The sequence below is a fragment of the Cyclopterus lumpus genome, chromosome 4, assembly GCF_009769545.1.
Source record: "Cyclopterus lumpus isolate fCycLum1 chromosome 4, fCycLum1.pri, whole genome shotgun sequence".
Lineage (NCBI taxonomy): Eukaryota > Metazoa > Chordata > Actinopteri > Perciformes > Cyclopteridae > Cyclopterus > Cyclopterus lumpus.
Genome location: NC_046969.1, coordinates 18,903,071 through 18,927,266, shown reverse-complemented (window position 1 = coordinate 18,927,266; position 24,196 = coordinate 18,903,071). Strand labels below are relative to the sequence as shown.

At 42.3% G+C, this 24,196-nt stretch overlaps 2 protein-coding genes across 2 annotated transcripts; both read left to right on the top strand.

The window, feature by feature from the left end:
• Positions 1-1,714: 1,714 nt before the first annotated feature.
• On the top strand, positions 1,715-5,421 carry loxl5a (lysyl oxidase-like 5a). The gene is made up of 6 exons (XM_034531130.1): positions 1,715-2,711; positions 3,428-3,536; positions 4,173-4,310; positions 4,740-4,896; positions 5,082-5,177; positions 5,302-5,421. Exons 1-6 carry the CDS (start codon positions 1,715-1,717, stop codon positions 5,419-5,421), a joined length of 1,617 nt encoding a protein of 538 aa, XP_034387021.1.
• Positions 5,422-10,149: 4,728 nt separating this feature from the next.
• Positions 10,150-17,241, top strand: mydgf (myeloid-derived growth factor). Its single transcript, XM_034531484.1, has 6 exons — positions 10,150-10,384; positions 11,693-11,743; positions 11,842-11,903; positions 12,254-12,335; positions 14,441-14,513; positions 15,635-17,241. The coding sequence occupies exons 1-6, from the start codon at positions 10,223-10,225 to the stop codon at positions 15,712-15,714; spliced, it is 510 nt and encodes a 169-aa protein (XP_034387375.1). The 5' UTR covers positions 10,150-10,222; the 3' UTR covers positions 15,715-17,241.
• Positions 17,242-24,196: the final 6,955 nt, after the last annotated feature.

Below are 24,196 nucleotides of genomic sequence, written 5' to 3'. Positions count from 1 at the left end.
CTGCACGAAGTCGGCCCTGACACACACACACACACACACACGTTCTCCTGTTTCTCACACTCACTCGTGGATTTATACTTGCACATGCTGCTGAAAAGCTTTGAGAACTTGCCAGCGTGTGTGAGTATATTTAGAGGGGGGTTCTTGTTGTGTTGGTGCAGATACAAGAGGTTTTATACATGCTGTTCTCCGCTAATACAGAGTGTGCTGGGTGCTTTTGTCACCACTCGTGACTGGAACCACGCTACTGGCAACCGGTCTGTCCGCACGTCCCAGCAGCCAGAATAGCTGAGCCACATGATTAATGACATAACATAAAGGCAAAGGTGAGGGCTTTTCACCTACTACAATATACAACCGCATCATAATGTGTATATACATAAAACCTGCACCACATAAGCCTGAACTACCTGTGACCGTCCTCTGGTGGATGTAGTTTGCTATGTTTTTGACTGTTATTGTACACGCTGGATTCCTTCAGGCCTTGAAAGTTTGCATGTTTAGAATAAAATAAGATGTTACACGTTTTGAAAATTATGAATTACTAAAAGTTATTTGGTTTATTTTTCAGCAGGTCTCAGTCTCTTAAACCACTTTTTGTCCTACACGAAAAACACTGGACATCCTCGTAAAAAAAAAGATTTTTTGTTTATCGCAGCTTGTAACTTGTATGATGGCTTGTTGACCTGTCACTTAAACAAAATAATGAGTACTGAGCCTCATGTATCTTTTTCTATTCTTATCAATAAATACCAGTTTATCAACCCAAAACGTGTACATTTCATATTTGAACAATCACAATCTTGAAAGACATTGAACAGGCTGGAGCTCCCTGACATCGCGGGGGATATATTCATCGAAAGGTTTTGCAGCCGCTATCTGATGTATAGTGATCTATTTATATCAGCTTGACCTGACTTTGAAGTATGTCACACAGCAAGATTTGAAGTGCAGACATGCTTCGGGAGAGAAGCTAGGCATTCCTAAATATGCATACATCCATTTAGGGGTTGAAGGTTCATTCAGGGAGACTCCTGGAACACATATCCAGTCACTTCATTGTTATTTCTGCTGACATCACACATCACTTTGATAAATATATATATACATATAGTCAGATATAACTAACTTTCATTGAGGATCCAATGCCATCATGTGGCGAAGAGGTCTCAGTGAGGATCCACTGCCATCATGTGGTGAAGAGGTCTCAGTGAGGATCCACTGCCATCATGTGGTGAAGAGGTCGACTTGGCCTCAGAGTAGGGATTCAACAGGTTTATTAAAGCCCAGTGCGCTACACCGAGCAACTAAAGACATACACTCTGGCAGCCCATAATGTGGCCTATGCACAATGTGCACACAGGCTACGAGGAAATGAAATTCCCTCCAGATATTACCAGGTTTAATTGCTTTCAGCGCGCCGTTGGGTCCAGGATTCTATTGGTGGGACGGTGGTGAAACGGTTAAATAGGACATAAGTGTAGTTTCTTGCTGTACATGTGAACACACGTTTCTTTCTGAGAGTAACTCACATTACAAACTTTTGAAGACGTCTCCACGCGCAGTCTCTCACAGTGGTGATGTCGTGCGTAACTGCGTGACGGAGTTGAGTGTATTCAAAACACCACCCCCATCAGCCAGGTCAAACTCAAATGTTCGTCGTTAATGTCTCAGTGTTGGACCTCTTCACATAGAGACACCTCCACATTGAACCATGGAGAAGTTAGTGCTTGTATCAATCTGCCTATTGGGTATTTTGGTGTGTTTTGGAACCGGTCAGCACCATTTACGCGCACGTGTCGGACCGTGGAGACACCGGATTGAGTGGGAAAATAACGGCCAGGTGTACAGTTTGCTGAGCACGGGGACTCAATATCGCTCACCTGCGCAGAACAGAAGACGCACTCAGCTCGTACTGACCACTAAAAACAGTTTTAACCGGCTTCACCCTCCTGTTGCACTCAGTAGATCCACCGGAACCAGACATGGAGACGCAGCCGGGGGACACATTCAACAAAACGACCTCAATCAAATGGATGCGTCGGTTCTTGGTGTTGATGCGGGTCAGTATTTACTCGCCTCGGGACGACCCGGGACACACAGTCGGTCCCCACAGAGCCGAGCAACCACCGGAGAGCTTGTGGTTGTCCGTTCACAACCGGCACCGCCCAACAGCAGCGTTGCGGCTTTCCCATCCATCCAGGAGTTCTCCGGCAGCGGAGTCCCGCGAGGAGGCCGGAGTACACCTGGAGATGGCTCGCAGCAGGCCACAGCGTCACCGGTAAGATCACCGGACTTTACGCACAGCCGACCTGGCAGGATAAGATCTGAGAGCTCAGAATCAACTGCCCGGTCATCCGACCCAGCTGGACGGGTCACAGTGGCTGAGGGTGTTGGGAACACACGTCGCATCCTGCAGCAAACCCGTCTGGGAGACACCACCAGTGCGCAAAGAGCGCACTCCCTGACCAGAATCACACCGGAGTCAAATGTTTCTCCCACAGCGCTGTCCAGTAACTCCGTAGAACTACACTTTCCTCGCCCGAGACCGGATACAACAAGGACTACGGACATGGGTGACCCACGGGACCCGCACAGTATTCATCACAGGAACTCAGTTTTCTATAATATTTATCCACCAGACCGCAGAAACAGGATCCCTGTGCGCCCTCCACCAGGACCGGGCTATGGAACCAAGTTCTTCCACAATGGTGAGGCGGACATGGAGACATTGAAACCAAAGACTAGACATAGATATAAATCAAGATATGTCTTAATAGATGGCACCCTGAAATCAAAGTCTGAATAATGAACTAGCCCTGCAGCACTGGGCGTTGAGGCACAGATCGTGCTCACATTTAAATTTAAATCTCCTTTTTTCTAATGCAGTTTTAATGGGAGTGAGAGTTAATGCACCCTTACGACCAAATGAAAGTCTCCAGTATGAGAGCCTCTGAGCAAAAATGAAATTAAATGGCTGATTGATAAATCGGGAGTCATTAGTAGTTTGCCAGCAGTGGTGCAGAATACAAGTTATTAAGTTTGAGAGTAAATAATTTTTCTATTCAGTAACCTGCTAAAGTATTTAATATCAAATGTACTCAGGTTTATTACTTGTTCAACAATAATACTTGTTTAATTTGAAATATGAAATCATATTAATAGATTTTGTACTTTTATAGATACAGGTGAGATACTCAAGGTAATGTTCTGATGATCCATGCATGCAAATCCAAATCAGCACATACATTTCTGTCGATTAAGCCATGTCAATATTTCATGCTTTCTGTCCCGACTTCCTTGGAGTATATTGAAGTTTCCAGAAGTTTGAAGCCCCCCCCCCCAGAAGTACTATAATGAAAAGTTAAATTCTGTTTTCACAGAGTTGTGGTTTTATTTACATTACCTTACATATATTTCTCTGCAGGTCTCCCGGACTTGGTTCCTGACCCTTACTACATCCAAGCTGCCTCTTACATCCAGAGAGTGCAGATGTACGCACTTCGCTGTGCCGCTGAAGAAAACTGTCTTTCCAGGTGCACTTATTTATTTGACTTCTCACAGAATTGATGTCAGTTGACGTCAAGACCAATAAAATCAGTTAATTATTGAAGATACAAGATTTAGTGTTAGTCTGATGATTCATGTATTGCCCTTTGTCCCTAATTGACATTTTGTTATGCACATGCTTTCCGCAGTGTGATAAAATGTCAATCAATGACGTATACACTTTTAAAGAAATAGTGATACTGAGGTGACCTCATTAGGATGTGTGTTGGCCTCAGTCCCATTTGGAAGCGATAGCTGAGTGAGAGAGCGGCTGGAGACAATTCGGCAGACGCCGAGATTCCCTCCTCTGATCTGAGCGGCCACTTTGCCAAGTGAAAGCTGCTCTGAAGTGAAAAGCAAAGGATTCCTGAGGTGAATGCAAAAACCACTGAGGCAAGACCAGAAACCAGCCCTGTCACTTACACAGTGATGTGCCCCATTATGTACATAGAGGAGAAGCTCAGAGTGCAGTCAAGTGTGTGATGTGGAGACATCACACATAAAAAGGTGATGCAAGTCCACCCCAGCTGTGTGCTCAGTGATGCCGGTCTTCCTTTGTGTCATTTCAGCTCACAGTGAAGCCACTGGAGTTTAACTTGACTTCCTGTTTCCTTTTCTTTCAGGTCTGCGAGTCATCCCAGTGTGAGGGACCTCGACTACAGAGTCCTGCTGCGCTTCCCACAGCGAGTGAAGAACCAGGGAACGGCAGACTTCCTCCCAGTGAAGCCCCGACATGAGTGGGAATGGCACAGCTGTCACCAGTGAGTTCAGTGGTAGTATATCAAATGCGTGCACAGTGGTGTGTAGACTCTTTGATCTTCCAGATTTTACTGAATTGTGCATTTGAGATGGTGTCAGTTATTCCCCGTCTTAAACTTGTCTGTATTATTGTATTAGTCTCCTAGCGGCCACCGTGCTGAGATGTAGTCTTTCATGGGCTCTCGAAGTCATACAATGTGCAACATTTGGACGTGCATAATGACACATTTACAAAAGGTGCATATGAAATCAAACGTGTATACACAACTCTGAGAAATCGTAATATTATTACCCAAGGATGATGCACCAAAATGTTACCATGTGAGTCACTTCTTCTATTTTGGCCACTGCACCATCAATATGAGCTGACCAAGACAACAGAAATGAGGATTTCCACCGCACATTTTGAGTAAAGCTCTCATTTGGAACAGGCATTACCACAGCATGGAAGCCTTCAGTAATTACGACCTGTTGGACGTCTCCACTGGACAGAAGGTCGCAGAGGGACACAAGGCCAGTTTCTGTCTGGAGGACACGTCTTGTGACCCGGGGGTGCGACGGCGCTTTGCCTGCACCTCTCACACACAGGTTGGTCTTCCCGGTCGAAGACTTATCTTTACTTTTCTATTGATCCATCCATACGTCTATCGATTTCTTTATTATTCATTAGGCTTGTCGAGGAAAAGAGTTCATCTTACAGTGATGAATCATCTGTAAGATGAACTCTTTTCCTCGACAAGCCAAGAGTAATGCATGGTTGTTCTTTTCCTTAGGGGCTCGGTCCTGGTTGCTACGACACCTATCATGCCAACATCGACTGCCAGTGGATCGACATCACTGACGTACTGCCTGGAAACTACATACTCAAGGTTCAGGAAATAGGACGTGATGAATACAAACAGATTAATTATTCACTTCACAACAGCGTGCTTTCAAATACCTTGAATCAAAAATAATATCAACATCTTCATAGCTGTTTTTACGGTTCCTCAGGTGACGGTGAACCCCTCTCAGATGGTTCAGGAGTCTGACTTCTCCAACAATGAGGTGCGCTGCGACATCAGGTACACAGGAAGCTACGTCCAGGCCAGAAACTGCAGAATCACTGTGTAAGTCAGTCTTGCGTTCTCTTTTTAGCTGAGATCAGAAGTCCAAAAGAAGAATCACTGATATCCTTTCTTTGTTCCACAGAAGCTGATCTGACTGAAGACAAACATTTCCTCACAGAAACGTACACTTGATACCTTCTTGAGTGTCGGTACACTGTTGTGCAGCAGTTTTACTTTTAAATGTTTTCTAATCTGTTTATATTTATGTGATCTGATATACTGTTGCTACAGCCACACTGGCTAGATGTTAACTTATGTCATTTGTAGGAATATACATTTTGAGCTGTTAGCTGTTTGCGTGCAGAGAACTTTAAGAACGTGTGTTAGCGAGATTCACAAATATAAAGAAGCTATTCAAGCTGGATAAATTACTGTGCGACTGAATTGGTGCTTATTTTGCGTGGTGCTCTTCTTCCCTGGAATTCATTAGCAATTTGTCTTCCTCTGTTTCATATTGACTTTGTTTGTGAATGAAAGACTTTAAAAGTGTTGTTAAAATATAAGAGCCAAATACTCTTACGCATGCGTTTCGAGCAGAACGCCGTGGATGATTTCTGTGCAGTTTTGTGTAAATTTATGTCGCACAAATATGTAGTCTGTTCTTTTACAATCTAGTGAATAGGTATTTCATTGTTTAAAAGGTATAATTCATTTGTTGTATTAAATAATTATGTTTTTTGGGGGGGGGGGGGGGGGGGGGGGGGGGGGGGGCGAATAAAGGTGCCATTGAAGACTGATGCCCTGCTTAAAAACATAACACTTAACTGGTATTTCTCTGAGGTCACTGACCTCAGAGAAATACCTGAAACGATTCCACTTAGCACGTTTACATGTCTCGGAAATGTCAGCGAAAGGCACGGAGCTTCACACCACAAGCCTGCTGTTGCATGTTAGTCATGTTGTGTTACGAGAGACGAGTGATCGAGAAAACATTTATTCAACTTGGACCTAAATACAACTGCTTTGTGAACACGATTCATTAGTTTATTTTTGCAACAGCGCTGTCCAGCGTGAATATATTCCTTCATGGTCTTTTAATGTTAAACATGGAGTGTGAAGGTGGAGGATTTTGAAGCTTTTGGCTGTATTGACTTGTAAAATCCTCATAAAGTCCTTGTAGAGTAGGAGATGTTGGAATGAGATGAATATGCAGGCGGCTGGGAGCCAAGGTCACAGAGTGTATTTTCTCTTCTGCTCTGCAGCATCTGTTCTGTTCTAGAGGAGCTCACTGACTCACTTTCCAAGTCTGTCTCATGGCAACATCAGGGCCAGCATCTCTCCTCCCTCTCAAGGTAACGGTCGCAGCCGGCTGTCGGTTTCTCGGATGCTGTGTATGTCGGTCCTCATTTTGCCAAGTTGATGATCTCCATCTGTTAATTCACACTCACCAAGAAACCCGGACGAAGGTTTTAGAGAATTCATTACATTAGTGTATATTCAGTGCTCTCGTACACTCATACAGCGGTGAAGGATGCATTCAGATCCTTTACGTACTTTGAGTTAAAGTACCAATACAACGATGACAAAAATACTTATTTAAAATCTACCTAAGTTCTTGAAGTACATCATCAAAATGTACTTCAAGTATAAATGTACTGGTTCTGCAGCAGAAAGCCTCCTGTGGCAGAATTATTATTATGTATAACATAGTCAATGAATTAATACTGTATAAGAAGCATTGGTGGGTTGGTTCTGTATTTCCTAACCACTGGTTTAATTTGGTGTCGTATCATTTGTTTATTGTTGGTGAAATATTAATCTGAAAAGTATAACTGTTGTTGTATCTGTTTTGGAAAAATGTAGTCAAATAAAAACTCCTCTCTTGTTACATCTTGTCAAACCTATTTTATAACGCCAGCTTTCACTCACCCTCTCACCCAAATATGGCGTCTCTATGGAGCCCAAACCATCTTTGGTCAGAGAGCCGTCGAGGTGTGTCACTGATGTGGATTAGAGAGTGACAGAGGGTCACGGCAGAGCCTCCAGGTGCTGTTTGCTCAGGGCAGGTCGATGTGCGAAAGCCTGCATGGCGTGCAGGATGGGCAGAGCTGCCGGTCGCCCCTGCCTTCCCCCGCTGGAGATGGCAAGGAGGAGAGAAATTCCACAGATCCGCAGACGGCCAGGAAAACCTGACTGCAAACTGCTGACATCAGCAGCACCACGGCTAAACCATTCTTATCACGGGCTGAAGCTCTGTGAGGCTTTGCCCAGAGGCCTGACTGTCTGAGACTGCCGGTCAACAAGCGTCAGAGCCAACAGGCGAGACTGCAGTGACACAAACGGCAAAATGGTCGATACCAACCCCGTCGACCTCTATGCTTCGGATTTCTCTATTCTTCTTGTTATAGTTTTACTATACTATACTTTTCGGGTTTTGAGGTTTATTTCATCTGATAATGTCTGGGTGACTTTTGAGTCATACATTTGTAAACCTTATGAGCAAGATGGCTTCTGACCATGCCTACTGGTGTCAGCCCCTCCCCCCACCTCCAAACTCCAAACTGTTATATGTTTTAAAATCTACACATACGTACATAACCAGGGACATAATGAATATATTTATAAATATATTTCTAACACTCCCTACCAAATGTATAGAGCCTGCAGTATGAACTCGCATCATTAGTAAAATAACTTGACACCGGCTGGCCCCGTCCTAATGTTGCGCTTCTCTGTTTGGACTTCTGGTCTGTATATTTATCTTTGTAGAGACCGGTTTGTTTATAGCAAAGAGTAGAAGCTATTTGTGTGAGCACAGAGGAAATGACATCCTAATAAAAAGAAGACAATGTTTACCTGCAGGACAAGGACTCCCTGAGTCTCACCATTTACACATCATTAACAGCTTTCCCTATTTGAAATAGAAGAATGTGCCTAATGACCCCTGTACTTTTCCTCCCGGAGCTGCTGTGTAAATATCCTCACACTCAACAGGCTGTCTGAGTGAACACATGCTGTTATTAAGCCTGTTATTGTATTATTGTTGGGCTGGGAAGTGGGATTGGGCAGGGAGGCGGACCGGATCAGGCTACGAACAGGCGAGGAGGAGGAGGTGATGGAGGGGAGGGCGAGGAGAAGGGCGAAGAGGGCGGACAGGCTATTCGGCTGAAACCCTACAGTTATTTTTGGTCTGAATTTGCTTTATGGGTTTTGCACATGAGTGTGAGACAACGTTAAGGCAACTCCCCTCGTACCGGACATCTGTTGAACTGTCACGGGAGGAACGCGTTATGGCTCCAGAGACATACGCATAAAAAAACACGGACATACAGACGTGTAGGAACAGACACAAGAGTGTTTTTGTCTCCTGTAACACATCATGTTGTTCTACTGTGAAAAAGAGAGGAATGTACGTGTACAGCATTTGTTATCGAGAGTATTTTGTAGACGGTTTGCCACGCGTACATAAAAACGATCATATAATGTGTGCAGCTGACATGAATACAAGAGGCACAAGCACAAGTTGTATCAGAGGGTTATTTAATCAATTAGAGGATACGAAGCATGTTCCATAGCGCTGGTGTTAAGTGTGATCAATATATTTGAAGTGCTGCAAAGGATTGGGCAAATATGTTTTCCTTTCAGTTTTTTCTTTAAAATATTCTTTTCATTGTTTGAATGTGGCCACTTTTGGTTAAATGCACTGAAATATATTTTTTGAATTATAGTAGTTTGATATGAATATGTGTGTCATCTTACTTTACATATAAAGCGTTATATTCTTATATTATCGTTTAGTGCCATATAATGCTCATTCCTGTTCGATACTGTTAATTTCAGGCTGCACAAACATCTCTTTGTTTATACAATGTAATTCTAGTGTTTCTTACACTCAATGCACTACTCATTACACACCAGGCCATAAACCATATGCAATTTTTAGAAACGATTTTACCTGTATATACTGGTGGGTAGTTTCCCCTCCAGGGATGAAATAAAGTCTGATATTATCTCAACAACACATTTTAATTAATCATATTGTTCATTTGTTTTGTGTTATAAAGGAGGTTTGATTAACTGCAATAAGATTGGATTGGATAAGACTTACACTGAGACAAGAAACGTCAGTGACATGTTAATGCAACTCATATATCTGCCCTCTCCCTTTTACACCTGCACATGACATCCTGGGCTGCAGCCAGGCAGTACAAAAGAGACACATAGGCCTCCTGTATGCTTTATATAAGCAAACATAGCTACGCTTGTGGGAGTTTTCACTCTCTGACATGCCGTAAAGCATCGGTTTTGACGTTGGATGGCGTAAACTATACTTTTACGTTTTAAACATCTACTGTGATTTAGTTTGACCAAACAATCCCAACTCAAGGTCCACCCACTCAGTGGATGAAGTTTGCTCAGTTGTCATAGAGATGGATTGATTGAAGTGAGCTCACTGGACCTGCAGTCGGGTGGATTCGTCAAATCGACATTTCATGTTGATTTATGCTGTCTTACAAATAAACATTCAGACGTTTTCGTAACGGTTCTGTCTGCATTTTAATAATAAATGGACAGCATTGGTTAAACTGGGGCGACACCGTGTGGCCATGAAAGGTATCACGTTACATTCAATTATTTTATTTGTTAACATTTAAATACTTTCATCTCTAAGTGACATCAGCCAGGAGGGTCTTTTTTTGTATTACTACGCTGTCAAGATATTCATCTTTTTTCATATTTTGTTTCCTTGCGTTGGTCTTTGGCACGTGACGTCCTGGTGTGACGACATCCACAGTCGACGGGAGCACCGGTTACCGTGGGAGCCAATCACAACGACACAGCACCATACGTCCGAGGAGGAAGAGATGGCCACCCAACATAACTTCAGTGTCGAGACTTTGTCGTTTGTGCTTGTGTTCGTGTTGTTTGCGGCGCTTGTCCCGGTCGATGCCTCCGCTGATCGGACGAAGACGGTGGAGTTTAACGTCAAACCGGGAGGAGTGGTGCACACGTTCAGCGAGGCGATTGTAAGTGACTGTCTAGTGTTTTATTGGACACGACTAGCTAGCGTTGAAACACAAAGGTGTGTGTGTGTGTGTGTGTGTGTGTGTGTGTGTGTGTGTGTGTGTGTGTGTGTGTGTGTGTGTGTGTGTGTGTGTGTGTGTGTGTGTGTGTGTGTGTGTGTGTGTGTGTGTGTGTGCGCGTGTGCGCGCGCGTTTCTTTCATTAAAGTGTGTCACACATTCAATATGATTTTTAATCTACTATTGCGTGATGACGACACAGCCTGTGAGAGGCTGACACGTCGCTGTGCCACAATGGTTCCATTCATTGGTTGACAGTTTTAATGACTGAACTTCTTTTTTGTTTGAAACTCAACTTTATTTATGTATTTATTTATTAATATAGCGACTTTTATACACAAGATAATGAGGGGTAAAAATAAACAAACAAAAAAAGCGATACAAAATAATAATTCTTGACTAAAAGTTCAACAATAACATTTTAAGATTAATCAATAAAATATGAAATAAACAGCAGGCAAAAAGTATCGTAACAACAAATGATTTAAGCATTACTCCAAATTAAAAGATAAAAATTATAGGTCATTAATTTCCTTTTTAAATACTGAGAGAGCTTCCTATTCTAATATGTTCCACAGTTTGGGGCATAACTACAGAAGGCACTCACTGGTACTTTAATTTGATACATAGGGAACATTTAAAAGGAAAGCCGTGGAGGACCGTGGTGATCTGGCTGGAACATAAAATGTAACAATATTTCTGATGAAGGGAGGCACGGTCATGTAAATCTTTTATCTTTATGATACCCGTCTGAGAAAAGACAGTTCATCTTTTTGAGTTACTTAATTACTTAATCATGTGTCCATAAAAGTGGGCTAAAATAGTAACACATGCATCTCAATAGGCCTTTTTTCACAGTAGACGTTTTGAAATGTCATAAATTAATTTAACCACAAAGGGATAATATTGATTCATTGCTCTGCTAGCTGAGCAGTGATTTACACCTGAGCGTCTGCGGTGAGACACGTCTTGAGCAGCGGACAGATTAATGTCTTCAAAACATTGTTGCCACACCATCATAACAAGCAACCTCCCAGCAACAACAGCCCTTTATAGTTCATAATGAAATGAAGCCGAGAGAAGCAAGCAGATCTCTGCCTTTTGTGAAGCTGACATTTTCCCTCAAATTAGTAGATTGATGGAATGTGTTTTATTAATGGCATGTAAAAGTAATTTAAAGCTCAATAATGAAAAGTAATATGCAGATTTAATGATGCACTAACTAGCATTATGTTCCACTCTCTTATTTCAGAGGGAGTATGAGTGCTCATTCACTTATGCTTCACAAGGGGGAACCAATGAGGTGAGTCTCTCTCTCATCATATTATCGATTATCATTTATCGATTTTTAATTGTTGCAGGTTTTATGCCTAAGTATTCTTCTGTTTTTGTGCCAAACAGCAATGGCTGATGAGTGTGGGTCTGAGTGATGACGACAGCTTGTTTTCCTGCTCCGTGTGGAGGTGAGACGCACACGCACACACACACACACACACACACACACACACACACACACACACACACACACACACACACACACACACACACACACACACACACACTGTAGTGAGACTCTTCCTCAGCTCAGTGACCCTGATGTTCAGTGTGTCTTCAGTGATAATTTGTCCCGTCTCTTTCCCCCGAGTCGCTCTTTAATAATTAGTTTGTCGTGACAGCCCCAGCCGAGGAGAAACAATAGTTTCTAACCTCTCGGTTTAAATATGTTCATATCCAGCTTCGACTTAATAAGCGAATGAATACATGCAAATGACTTAATGTTGCTAACATATTATTTCTTTTCCATTTCTGCCAGGCCCCAGGGGAAATCCTACCTGTTTTTCACTCAGTTCAAAGCTGAACTGAAAGGAACCAAAATTAAATATGCTAATGCATTTGTAAGTATAATATAATTAAATTCTCTCACCAGTTCACATGAATTCATCTTTATGTGGTCAACCAACCCTGTTCCTCAACAGGGATGGCCAATGTTTAATGTAATTAATTCAATAATGGCATCCAGCCATCTTATATAGGTATTAAGGTCACCACATACAACATGTCTCGCATCTATATATCTGAATGTATTTGTGTGACATCGTCAGTTTGTTGTGTGGCTCTCATTCAGTCATATCGTAAAACAAAGCAAACTTTATAAAAGTTAAATAGATCTTTATGCTGACTCGGACTAAAAAAATAATCCACTTTTGATGCAGGTCCTTTTTTTAAAATACCAAGTTAACTACACTTGCACAAGGCTTGCCCTCAATATTGTAATTTGTTCGCAGCCAAATTGTACCGCATCCCACACAATATAGTTATGGTGCTGCAGGTCAAACGCATGACCTTGAGTGATTAGTGGGACTGGAGCTTATGTTGGGCAGCAAGCAGCTCCCAGGATTTTACTGCCAAACAAAGACCGAGTGGAGTAAAAAGTTAATCCTCTGATACTGCACACTTTTAATGCATCCTGTTAGTCTTGAGATTAAAGCTTCTCATAACCTTCGGCCCAAAACAATTTCAGAGCGTAGGATTTACAATGTGTCTGCACAAATGTCAGAAAATGAAAGACAAAACACAGTCGATGAACATTTTTTTGCGTAGCCTGCATATAATAAACCATCCACCTATGCACCAGCAATGCAGCAATTTGTCTATCGGGCTCAGGGAGGAGATTAAGGCAGGTTTTTAACTTTTTGGCCACAAAGCTGGTGGCTGTAAACATCTACACTTTGATCTTGTCTTTTGTGCAAAGATCATTAACACATGTAAAGACAAAATGAGGGCCTCTTGCCTGGATATGCATGTGTGTGAAATGCATGTAACATTTCTGTATAAATAGGGTTAGGAGAATTCTAAAAATCAGACCAATACATCTGCTACAAACAGTTTTTGTTTAATTAGCAGTTCAATTATTGATTATTTATCCAATTATGAAAATGTCCATTCGTTTCCAGAGGGCAGGATCCTAAAGTTGCTTGTTTTCACCGACAGTCCGAAACCCCAAAGGTATTCAATTTATAATAATCTAAAGCAAACAAAAAAGCTGCAAATCCTCAAATGTGTGCAGCTGGAATCAGAGAATGTTGAGCATTTTCTACTAGTTGATTGTTTTAGCTATAAATGTAACAGCCAGTTAGAAAAAGCGTGGACAGTTTGCCATTTTATTTCTCTGAAACAAAGAAGTAATGTGAGGGCCAAGTTTCTTTCCCCCTCTGATTATTTAAATGAGGTTTTCTTGAGTTTGGTTATGCAAGATTAAACGTCACCTAACATCATCTGAGAGCCAGAGCATCGCTGAATATACCTGACCACACAGTCCTGAGTAGAATTGAATAAAACACACTGTCACTTGCACTTTGCACCTGTCTTTTGCTTTACTGCACATCCCCTCCACTTGTGTATCCATGGTAACCCATCACATGCTTCACATGTCACTGACATTTTTCGGTCCATTGTCTTTTAATGATTGTTCCAGCTATGACCGACTAGGACAAACTAACACGGGCAAAGACACACAAAAGCTTGAATACTCCTGGAAGGCAAACTCTTTGTGTCTTTCGTGTCTTTGCGCATAATGTTTCGATGAAGGTTAATGTCCGGACTCTTCCTGAACTCAGTCACTTAGCGAGGGCCCGTCGTGTCTGATGTGGTCGTCGCTGAAGTGAGGCGCACATTGACACGCCTCCTTCCCCCAGCAAGGGCAGTCCTGGCATTCTGTCATTAGTGAGAGCACATGTTTCCTCCTGCTGTGGCTCCGTGCCCTGCAAGCAGAAGACAAACATACAGAAAATAACTCCACTAAACGAGGGGACCAAAATAACCTCACATACACAAACACCTGCCACCCCCGCACAGCGTCTCCTTGACCTTGTCGTCAAGTCCTCCTTCTCTCCCGGCCCTGTCTGGTGCAAAAAATTGTCTTCTGTGCTGCCTCTCATCCTGTTTTTGTTTATTTATTTCTCCTCCTCCTTCGCCTCACTGTTGCTGTATTTGTCTCCAGTCTCAGACGGTGGCTGCAGGACAAAATGACGTGCCTTTGAAGCCGGAGGAATTTATCGTAGGAGACTCAACAGGTGAGGAATTGATTGTATTTCCAAGTGTTCTATCAACTCCCTCTGCTTGACATGTCAATCTCTCACTCCTTCATCACGTTGCGAGTTCCCTGCTGATTTTCCTCTAAAGCATATGCTCCAGCCATGAGTGGGTGGCAATTTGTCCCTGTGGCATTATTTGTTGTTATTTGTTTTTTGCAACAAAAAAAATCCACACTGCGGCTCCAGTTCCGGCCTGTGATTAGCAGGATTTGACAAATCATACTGTAACAGCAGATTAGTCAGTAGAGAGGCTTATATACTCACTTCCCTGCAACTATCACAGACTTTAGGATAATCCCATCTCTGGGACACCTCTGGGAAACTCCCCCTGTTAGGATTGTGCGGGTTAAACTCCTTAACAGTAGTAGTACAGTAGATAAATGGCTCTTTTAGATGCAAACCATGTCAATGAACTGGCTTGTAACTCACTCACAAACTTGTATGTCCACGTTTAGCAGGCGGTCGATTCGCCAAAAAGGGAACTGTTCAATCCTCCCCGAGACTAGTTTTACATATAACGACGTGCAACGCCTGCAGGAAAGAGAAGTCACTGCATTTAAGACGTGTAGATGCCTATAGTTATGTTATATAGTTATTATATATTATATATGTTATATGTTATATCGATGTTATATAGTTATGGTTTTCACAATTCTACCATTTGTCACACCTGCAGGCAATTAGTGTGACAACTGCAGATTGTTGAACCTGCGGATGGCTTTGTGTTTGAGGTTTTTCTGCATGCATATTGTAAAGACTCGATACCTCATTCCAAGGTGGCTTCAATTCATTTGTATAAACATTGCATTCAACATTGCATTTAAAGCAGCACCTAAAATAAATTAAATTGTTCTCACTTGTTGTTTGCTGGAGTCATTAGTTTCTAAATCGCAGCAGCTGCTACTTTAGTTTCCTGTAGATCATCACACATCTGCAGATCTAATCTGCGGCTGCTTGCAAACAGGCAGTTATGGTTAGACTCGACCGGCATGGGATGATACTGGCTGGTTTCAGGAGCTTTGAGTCAGTGACGCAGTATGGCGTTGTTTTTGTTTCAATATTACCTGTGACCGTAATTTGCTCTCCTCTCTGACCTCCAGTGACCCAGCGAGATGGAAAATTCAGCGCTCAGCTCTCCAAACTGACCGCCATTGGACAGACGCGACACGATGAGCTGTAATTGGTCAGAAGTCTGACGTGGCTTTCATGTGTCGAGCTCTGAGTCGTGCCTCTGTGTATTCAATGAAGGATGGATTTGTTGGAGAAGCAACCAAAAACTGAAGTATGATGATACTGATACTGTATATGAGTAAATTATATATAGTGATATATATTACAATGGATTTGAAAATGCTGCTGTGGACATGAAACACAGAGGCATCGGTTTAGTGTTAACATTTTCTACGACATAATGTCCTAGTTTAAATTCTGCCATAAGATAAAGTGCTTCCATAGTTATTTCTTAGTTTCTGAGGCTATAAGATTTACAGAGAGCAAATCTGTTCTGATTCACTGGGGACGTATCTGACTGTATAGAGGATTGGTGTCTGGGGCTTGTAGGGTAAAGATAACTCATTTAGAGTAGGGAGGGTTTTATTTGTCTTGTGTAATCCTGAGAGGAAAGGGAATAATCTCCAATAACATCATCGCTCTCTCATAAACAATTACATTTTCCTCAATCTTGTTCTGTTCTGAGCTCCTCGCTCTCGCTTTCTGTTTATATTTGTCTGTTAGATAACTGTAAACACATTTTATCCCATGAATCGCCAATCGGTACCACTCGTGATCACCTTTTGTTCCGTTTGTGTTTTTGGCCAGAAGGGGTATTGTAATAGAGCAGTAAGAGAAAGATGTACAGAACACACTAAAAATCAGTGCATTTTGTATACATCTTCAACAGTGTCAGTGTGAATTCATTATTACCTTGTATTACCTTTTATGTTGATTATTTTTAATTAGACACCTTCAGCAGAGGATACAACCATTTCCTTATTTAAATTTCCCTTTTTTTATTTTTAGATATTTCAACAAAAAAAACTACATGTAAGCTCTGCACAGACATTTGGATTATAGTGTGTGTGTGTATATATATATATATATATATATATATATATATATATATATATATATATATATATATATATATATATATATATATATATGAAGAAGAAGAGATGTCATCACATAATCCTGAGCCACTTTTGAACCGTCTGCTTTCATCCTTCACTGTAACGTGTGAGGATCAGCGAGGGTATTGTGCAGGTTTCAGAAGTACATGCTCTCCTACGTAGCGAGCAGACTTGCCTTTTATCTTTCTTGCATTGATCCAATCTTCTTAGATCCACACGAGTGTCCGCTAGATGAGTTCTGGGGATTGATTTCAGATTTGAGGATTGTGCTGATTTGATTCTGCGGTCGGATTATTATTCGTACCTTGTTTGGTCAGGATTCGGACCCTCTCGTCTGTCCGGTGGTGATCCTCTGGAGTTGAGGAAACGCTCGGCTTGGGACGCTCGCGTGTCACCACCGCTGAGGCTTCCGCTGGGGTCACAACAGGAAGCAACCGCGTCCAGATACTGTTACAGGATAGAATCAAAACACACACGTTAGTTATTTTGTACTTGTTTTGTTTTCTACTTTGTTCTGATTCATGATGAAATGTGATTGATGTTTGAATAAAGACATGTTGTCACTGTGCTGGAGATAATTCAATGTTTTTGGTCTTGTTATGTCAGTCATGATCGTATTGAACCTCCCACAGCCTTGTAAAAGGGTAAACATGAAAAGAGAGAAGACGTTTGAGTGCCAGCATAGAGGCATTCAATATTCTTAGCACTGTCAGCGCCGGCCCACCGTGAACATGGCAGAGAGCGTTTTTATGCCCCCGTCATATACGTCTAGAATAACTGTAATTTTAATACTAGAACTAATGTTTTCCTAATTCAAACTCAGCTTGTATGCGGCAGACATACAAGCATTTTAGCATAGTAATGAGACTTCATATGACACTTTATATTAAAATAAGCATTATGAAAAATGTATTCTGTAAATGTACTCAATTAACATATATTGTCCTCAGATAAATGGTTCCATGAGTTAAGAACTTCCTTTGTTTCTTCTTAATTTCTGGGGAGAAAGGCTTTGCAGGGTGGATATAATAAATCCAGAGGCACATATGGGAATGTATTGTATTGTAGGCGTTGATCTGTGTGAGCTTCCAGAGATATAGGGTCAGGAGGGATTTATATATTTTACGTTGAGCCAAGAGAAAAGCAGTGATCTTGATTGGAGTCAAATTGGCATCAGCAAGGTTGAAATCTGCGATGCAAGAGTTACATGTTTATGTAACCACGCCGTGCAGCGCTTTAATGTAAAATGTAAGCATGACAGTCTCTATAAAACATCTGAATTTCATTTGGAGAAGATCTATGGTAGAGCTTTGCCAAGAAACCCCCACATAGTCACTGATTTTTAATTAAAGCATCTTATCGAGACCTGACTCTGATTTCCAGTTTTGTGGCACTGTGATTAAAAAATGTGACACTTTGTTCTCAAGGTGGTTGTTCCATCCAGTAATAAGTCTCTGCAGCACAATATCTCTTTAATTACTGACAGTTCACAGTGTGTCTGAGACTCAAAGCTGCCTCTATGCTGTCATCTAAACCCTGAACTTATATCACTACTGTTTACCATCTGGTACCAGTAGAGATGTTTACTTTTAACTTTCCTCCCCCTCCTACTACAGTGCGACCATCAGGGAAATATATACACATGATGCTGCCAAGAACTGGCTTAGATTATGATGGCGTGCATTAAAGAGAAATCAGAAACATTTTTAGCTACGCTTGCAAAATGGCTCCGGGGATCAGTCGGTCCAACACTTTAATCCAGACTGAAATATCATAACAACTATTCAATTCAATTTCACGCAGACATTTATGGTCCCCAGAGGATGAATCTGACTGACAGTGGTGTCCCCCTAACCTTTATATTAGCGATACCAGCAGACCAATCACATTTTTGGTTCTTAGTCAAATCTGTGTTTCTCTCAGAATACATTTTAATCAAAGACACTTTTTTTCTCCTGCTTAGAGTCCTGTAGAGGTCACCCTAAGAATATAAAATAAGCACAGCTATGTGTGAAAAAAAAAAAGCTTCATCTTTTCACGACCCTTCAAATTGATCTTTGAATCCTGGGGGTCCTAAAACTATTTCATAAACAGGAAAGAATATCAGTTTGTCCAATACTTACATAACCACGTAAATGCAAAATTAGAAAGGTGCACTAGGTAGAGTGCAAATCTCCGCCAGGTGTGTGTGCCACGACCTCTGCTGTATTGTATGATTGAATGAACACAACCCACAATTGCCCTTCTCTACACTAAAGGGCTGTCAGGCGCGATTCATTCACTCAAAAACAGTATGCAGGCAATCGACTCGAAATCATCGTATAAGACATTTCATGCAATCTTGCCAAAAAACAAAGTTAAATTCACCAAGCTGTCTGCCCACGTAGCAGCGGCTTAGTAGCGGCTTAGTAGCGGCTAAGCAACGCTACTCAGCAAAGGGTGTAGTGGTGATTCCGTTAGCTGTTAGCCAAACACACTGTCCAAAAAAGTGTCCCCCCCACTGTACCTCCGGGGGCAGACAAAGAACTTTCAATGATAAAAAGTAAAAGATAACTAGTACTTCTAATACATCGCATCTGCCAAGCTACGCTTCTGATATTTTTGACCGAAAGCCACAGACTAAGGTGCGGCCTTATTATCAAAGGACACCAGTAAAATGTGACCTAGAAAGTGATATAAGCAAAACAAAATTAATTATATTGTATTTTCATACATGTAATGCCAAAATGTTCTGGGTTGAACAGTGAAAAGATATGATATATATGCATCCTAATATAACTATTTACTTAGTTTTGTTATTTAATGTTTTGCCCCGCTTCCCACCCAGAGGATTGTCCGGTTTGTCCGACTACAGGCAGTGTCCCAACTAGAAAAATCTGACTGGGGACTTCCCTATTTCCCACTTGAAATGGAATGCAGCCATAATGAACTTTGCCATTTTAGGACATCATGATTTAAAAGGGTGCAATTGAAGTGTTTGTACTGAGAAGTCCTCTGATTTATAGACATCTTTATATATACCCATGGCCACAGACTCAGAGGTTTTGCGTCTAAAATGGTGACGACAGCGCCATCTAGTGGTGGTTGTCATACCGTCTAGCACAGCTAATAGAAGGTGTTTTGAGCCACGAGAGGTCATTGAGCGTGCAGCCATAACTGGCCAACATATTCATCTGCCTCAGTTGTACTTTTTGTTAGCATGCTAATATTTTAAACTAAGATAGCAGAACATGATAAACCTGCTGAGCGTCAACTCAACGTTAATATTGTCATTGTGAGCGTGCTAGCGTAACATTGTTAGCATTGAGCTCAAAGCAACCCTCACTGAGCTGCTAGCATGACTGTAGACTCTAAATCTTGTTAACATAGCCTGGGTGAGGCGATGTTCTCTATTTCTTATGTCAATAAATCCAATAAAAGTCCCAAACCAACAATGCATTGATCCTACAACAAGTAGTCTATATTCTGTGTCTCCAAAGCCTGATGTAGCTAATTCCTCTGCGCCACAGACCTAAAAAACACATAAATGAACCACACTGTTGCACTGTATGAGATGTTCTTTCACTAGCACTCACAAGTATTCCAGTGCTTGTTTTTCTCTCTTTCCTCTTTCACACACACACACACACACACACACACACCTGTCTCCTATTTCTCTCTCTTTGCATCTCTTGACATTTAGAGGGGAACAGATGGAGATTCTGACCCGGTCGGTCAAAGCGGAGGCTTTTAGTAACACCAGGGGCTCGGTGAAGGGTACAACGAATGGCCAGCTGCCCCCTGTCTCCCCTAATGCGCACCCAGGCGCTGGGCCGGCGACCCAGTCAGCTTGTATCCACTCTGCCTGTTCACTTCATATTTGGCCTTGCTAAGTTCCTCACATCATGTGATCTATCACGGATCTACAGACTATCTTCCCCAGCGCGTGCCTTTCACACCGCTGAGCTGCACTGTGTTCTCATTAAACCATCACGAGTCTTGACAGCAATTATCTAACCCAGACAATGCTGATACATGTGAGTGGATATGTCTGGCTGCTCAGGTTGAAGTGCACTAAAGTAATCAGTCCTTACTTTGTCTTGTCATCTTGTAATATTTACAATTTCTTTCATATTTCTTTCTAACTAGGCCTTCTCCCCTGCCCTTCTAACAGCACTCTGTGGGAGTCTGAGAGCCGGGGTGAAAATTGAGCATCTGTACAGAGGCTCTTGTTACCATAGTAGTAACCCAGACAGATGTTATGATGCCCTGTGTATGTTCTGCGTATATACTCAAGAGATTGTTATAGAAGGAGAGGCGGGAAAAGGTCGTCTGCAGAGCCAAGCTGTTCTTCCTGACACACTCACCCCAAGTTGCGTTTGCGTTCTGTCAACTTGGAAACTTGGTCTCAGCTCAACTTGGCGGGCCTTGAATCGCTCTCCACTCACGCGGCTGGTGCTGTGAATGTGGCTCTGTTCGATCAGCCTCCCCCGTCCTGCTGCATTGTCTCACACTGTGGTAGAGAGCAGCCTTCTTTTCTCAGGGTATGGAGGAGCTTTGCGGGGCTCCTTCACTTTCTTTGTGTGTTCAGAGGATCCATGGTGGGGGTACGGCGGAGGCTTGCGACCTCTGCGGCCTACGGCTGTAGCTGGTTTAGCTGTGGCTGCAGGGGCAGCGCACACCTGTGAAGGTCTGTGAGCGGATCCTGCGGAAGACACTTGCCTTTCTGTCTCAGTGTTGGACACAGTTTGAGTTGAGCCGGTTGGTGGGCAGCTGGCAGACGGAGGATGGGCCGGTGATGGAGGGAGCAGACTGGCAGATGGGTGGCCACTTTGTGGGGTCCTATAAGTACCAATTTTGTTCTCTATGATGACAGAAGGGCTAAGCGTGGGGGGTGGGTAAGGCTTTGGAGACAGAGGGGAGACATGGCTGACCTTGGTGGAGGAGGAAGGCCCAGGGGAGTGAGACCCAGAGCTGTTAAGGTGGTGGAGGTTTACTGTTAGAGGGGAGAGACCAGGAGTAGGAGGCCGAACAGGGTGGCTTCGTTGGGGAGACAAAGGAACATCATGCTGGAGCGGCCCACCGTGTCTGGGAGAAGACCCCAGACTGCAGGGGAATCGAAGAGTTCGACTCCGCTCTGATGAAAACCCAGAGGTTACAGGGCACAGCAGCACATTTGGTGGAGACTGGCTCCTGCTGTGATGGCCCCTCCTGAGGCTTCCAGATGAGTCTGAGGTACCAGGCTGCTCTGAGGGCCTCCGATGGATGCTGCCCACCGTCACTTCGCTGGAGCTGGAACCTGAACTGGAGCTGCTGTCGCCTCTCTCAGGCTCCTCCGCATTCAGATCAATAGTTGAGGTTAGATAGTCAATCTGCTGCACCACCTATGATAGATACATACAGCATGGTGATAATTAAGAACAGTAGAAGTACTTGGAAAAAGTAGCACTCTTTCCACCTGGGAAAACAGTCGCATGTCTCCTGTGCCTCTGAATGGAGCTTTCTAGTTTGAAAAAACAAGCTAGACGATGTCATAGTGATGTCATCAGGGTTATGTCAGTTTGGGGTCCGAGACTTTTTTAAACGAAAATACTTGGATGTTTATGAGGCAGGAAAGGTCTAATGAAAAGACTCGATTGAGTTGCATTATGGGAAGTGTAGGATCCAAGGTTTTTGGAACTCGACCCACACAGACACTAAAAGTCTTGAAAACTTGACCTCTGCTGCTTTGATTTGTATTATGACATTATAAAAGTGTAATACCAAATGAAAATCATAATTATTTTAATTTCTGTTCAAGCTGCTGATTTCTTTTCTTCCAATTTTGATAATTGTGCCAATAAAGTGTCACAATTGAGAAGATGGAACGAGAGAATATTTGGCATTTTTGCCAAATAATGTTTTTGATAACTCGATTAATCTTCACGGGACCTCTCTTCAATTGAGAGACTAATCACTTCAACACTTAACTTATTGTATTTGGACAGTAGTACAGAGGTGCCAGGAAATGAAGGAAAAGAGAAGAGAGATCCAACATGCCACAAAGATCCCGAGCCAGATTGGAGCCGAGGACACAAGATCAGCAGCTTAAATCCCTATTCCACCCGGCTGCTCCAACACTATATTAACCGAAATACTTTTCTTTATAAAATCATAAATAACATACAAAACCAATCTCAGTGAGCATATTTAATGATGGCATAATAAAGTTTGCATATTTATTTTCTTCTGCATTTGCATTTCTGCATCTATAAATTGGAGCATTTCAGACCCTTACAGAAGTGGACTCTCATCAGGTGTACAGCTCCAATCTCTAAGTATGTCACACAAGCTACAACCAGTGCAAAAAATGTTTACCTCAGCATAGAAACAATGTATTATGGGAAATGTCTAAGCTAAATTTGGGTTTCCCCTCTAATACTTACAGTGAAAAGCACACTATACAGTATACAGACACGTCTAGATGCATGTATTGAAATGAGTGCAGAGCATGTAACACACACAAACACACACACACACACACAAACACACGCACACACGCACACACGCACACACGTGTACAATGATTGAGGCAGGAGAGATTGTAGAAAATTACACTGGGGAAAATGTTTGACCTATCTCTCCACCTGCTCTGTGTGCACAGATAAATCCTCGGCCCCTGCTGGAACAGATGACTTATTGTTTTGTTCTCTGTGTTCAACAACATCCTTGCTAATGTCAAAAGATGACCTGATTTTTCTTTTTTTACGCTGAAGCTTTTTGAAAGAGGCATTTCATATTACTTTGAATTACAGCATGTATATGTGACTCTGGGCTGCTTGTTAATGTCACAAATCAAACGAGATAAAAGAGAAAAGGACCCTCATCTGCTGCTCCCGAGAGTGTTTATTAATAACGATGTTTTGTGACCCCTCTGGTCCTCACATATAGTGTTGATGAGTACTGAAATATGTTTGTTGTAGAGCTCAGTCGTGTGAGTTTCATAAAAGTCATACAATTCAGTTTAAATAATGTTGTTTTCCTTTAGGTTCTGAGTCACAGTGTCGTTTAAAAGCCTTAGGAGAAGACCATATGCATGCGTGTTTTATATGTTTTTCTTCTGAGGCAGAGGTATTTAGTGTGTCTTTAATATTTGTATGTAGTCTCGGTCTAAAATGCTTTAATGGGTCACTCATTCCTTTTTTATAAAAGTGATTGATTATTAAATAAAACTGAGGGTTGCTTCTCATGCAACAGAATGATAAAACAGGGCTTTAAAATAAATATGCGACCAAAGTCTTCTCTGGTGCCTTATCTTCCTTTGATCTGTCGTCTCCGTTGTGAAGATTTGGGCTTTTCTATCACAGTGTCTGCTTGCTTCTCCCCCGCCTCCTTTCCCCTCTTTTCCGTGTAGCCTATATGCTCTTTCATCAGTGTTATATTAATGCTGTCACAACCTCGCAGACAGAATGGTGAGGTTACTACCTCGGGTTTAGCCGCGACCCCGTGGATGCAGATCAAATGCCAAGAGGCGAGATTTACGTGTCACTTTTACTGGATGAGGAATACGAGGCA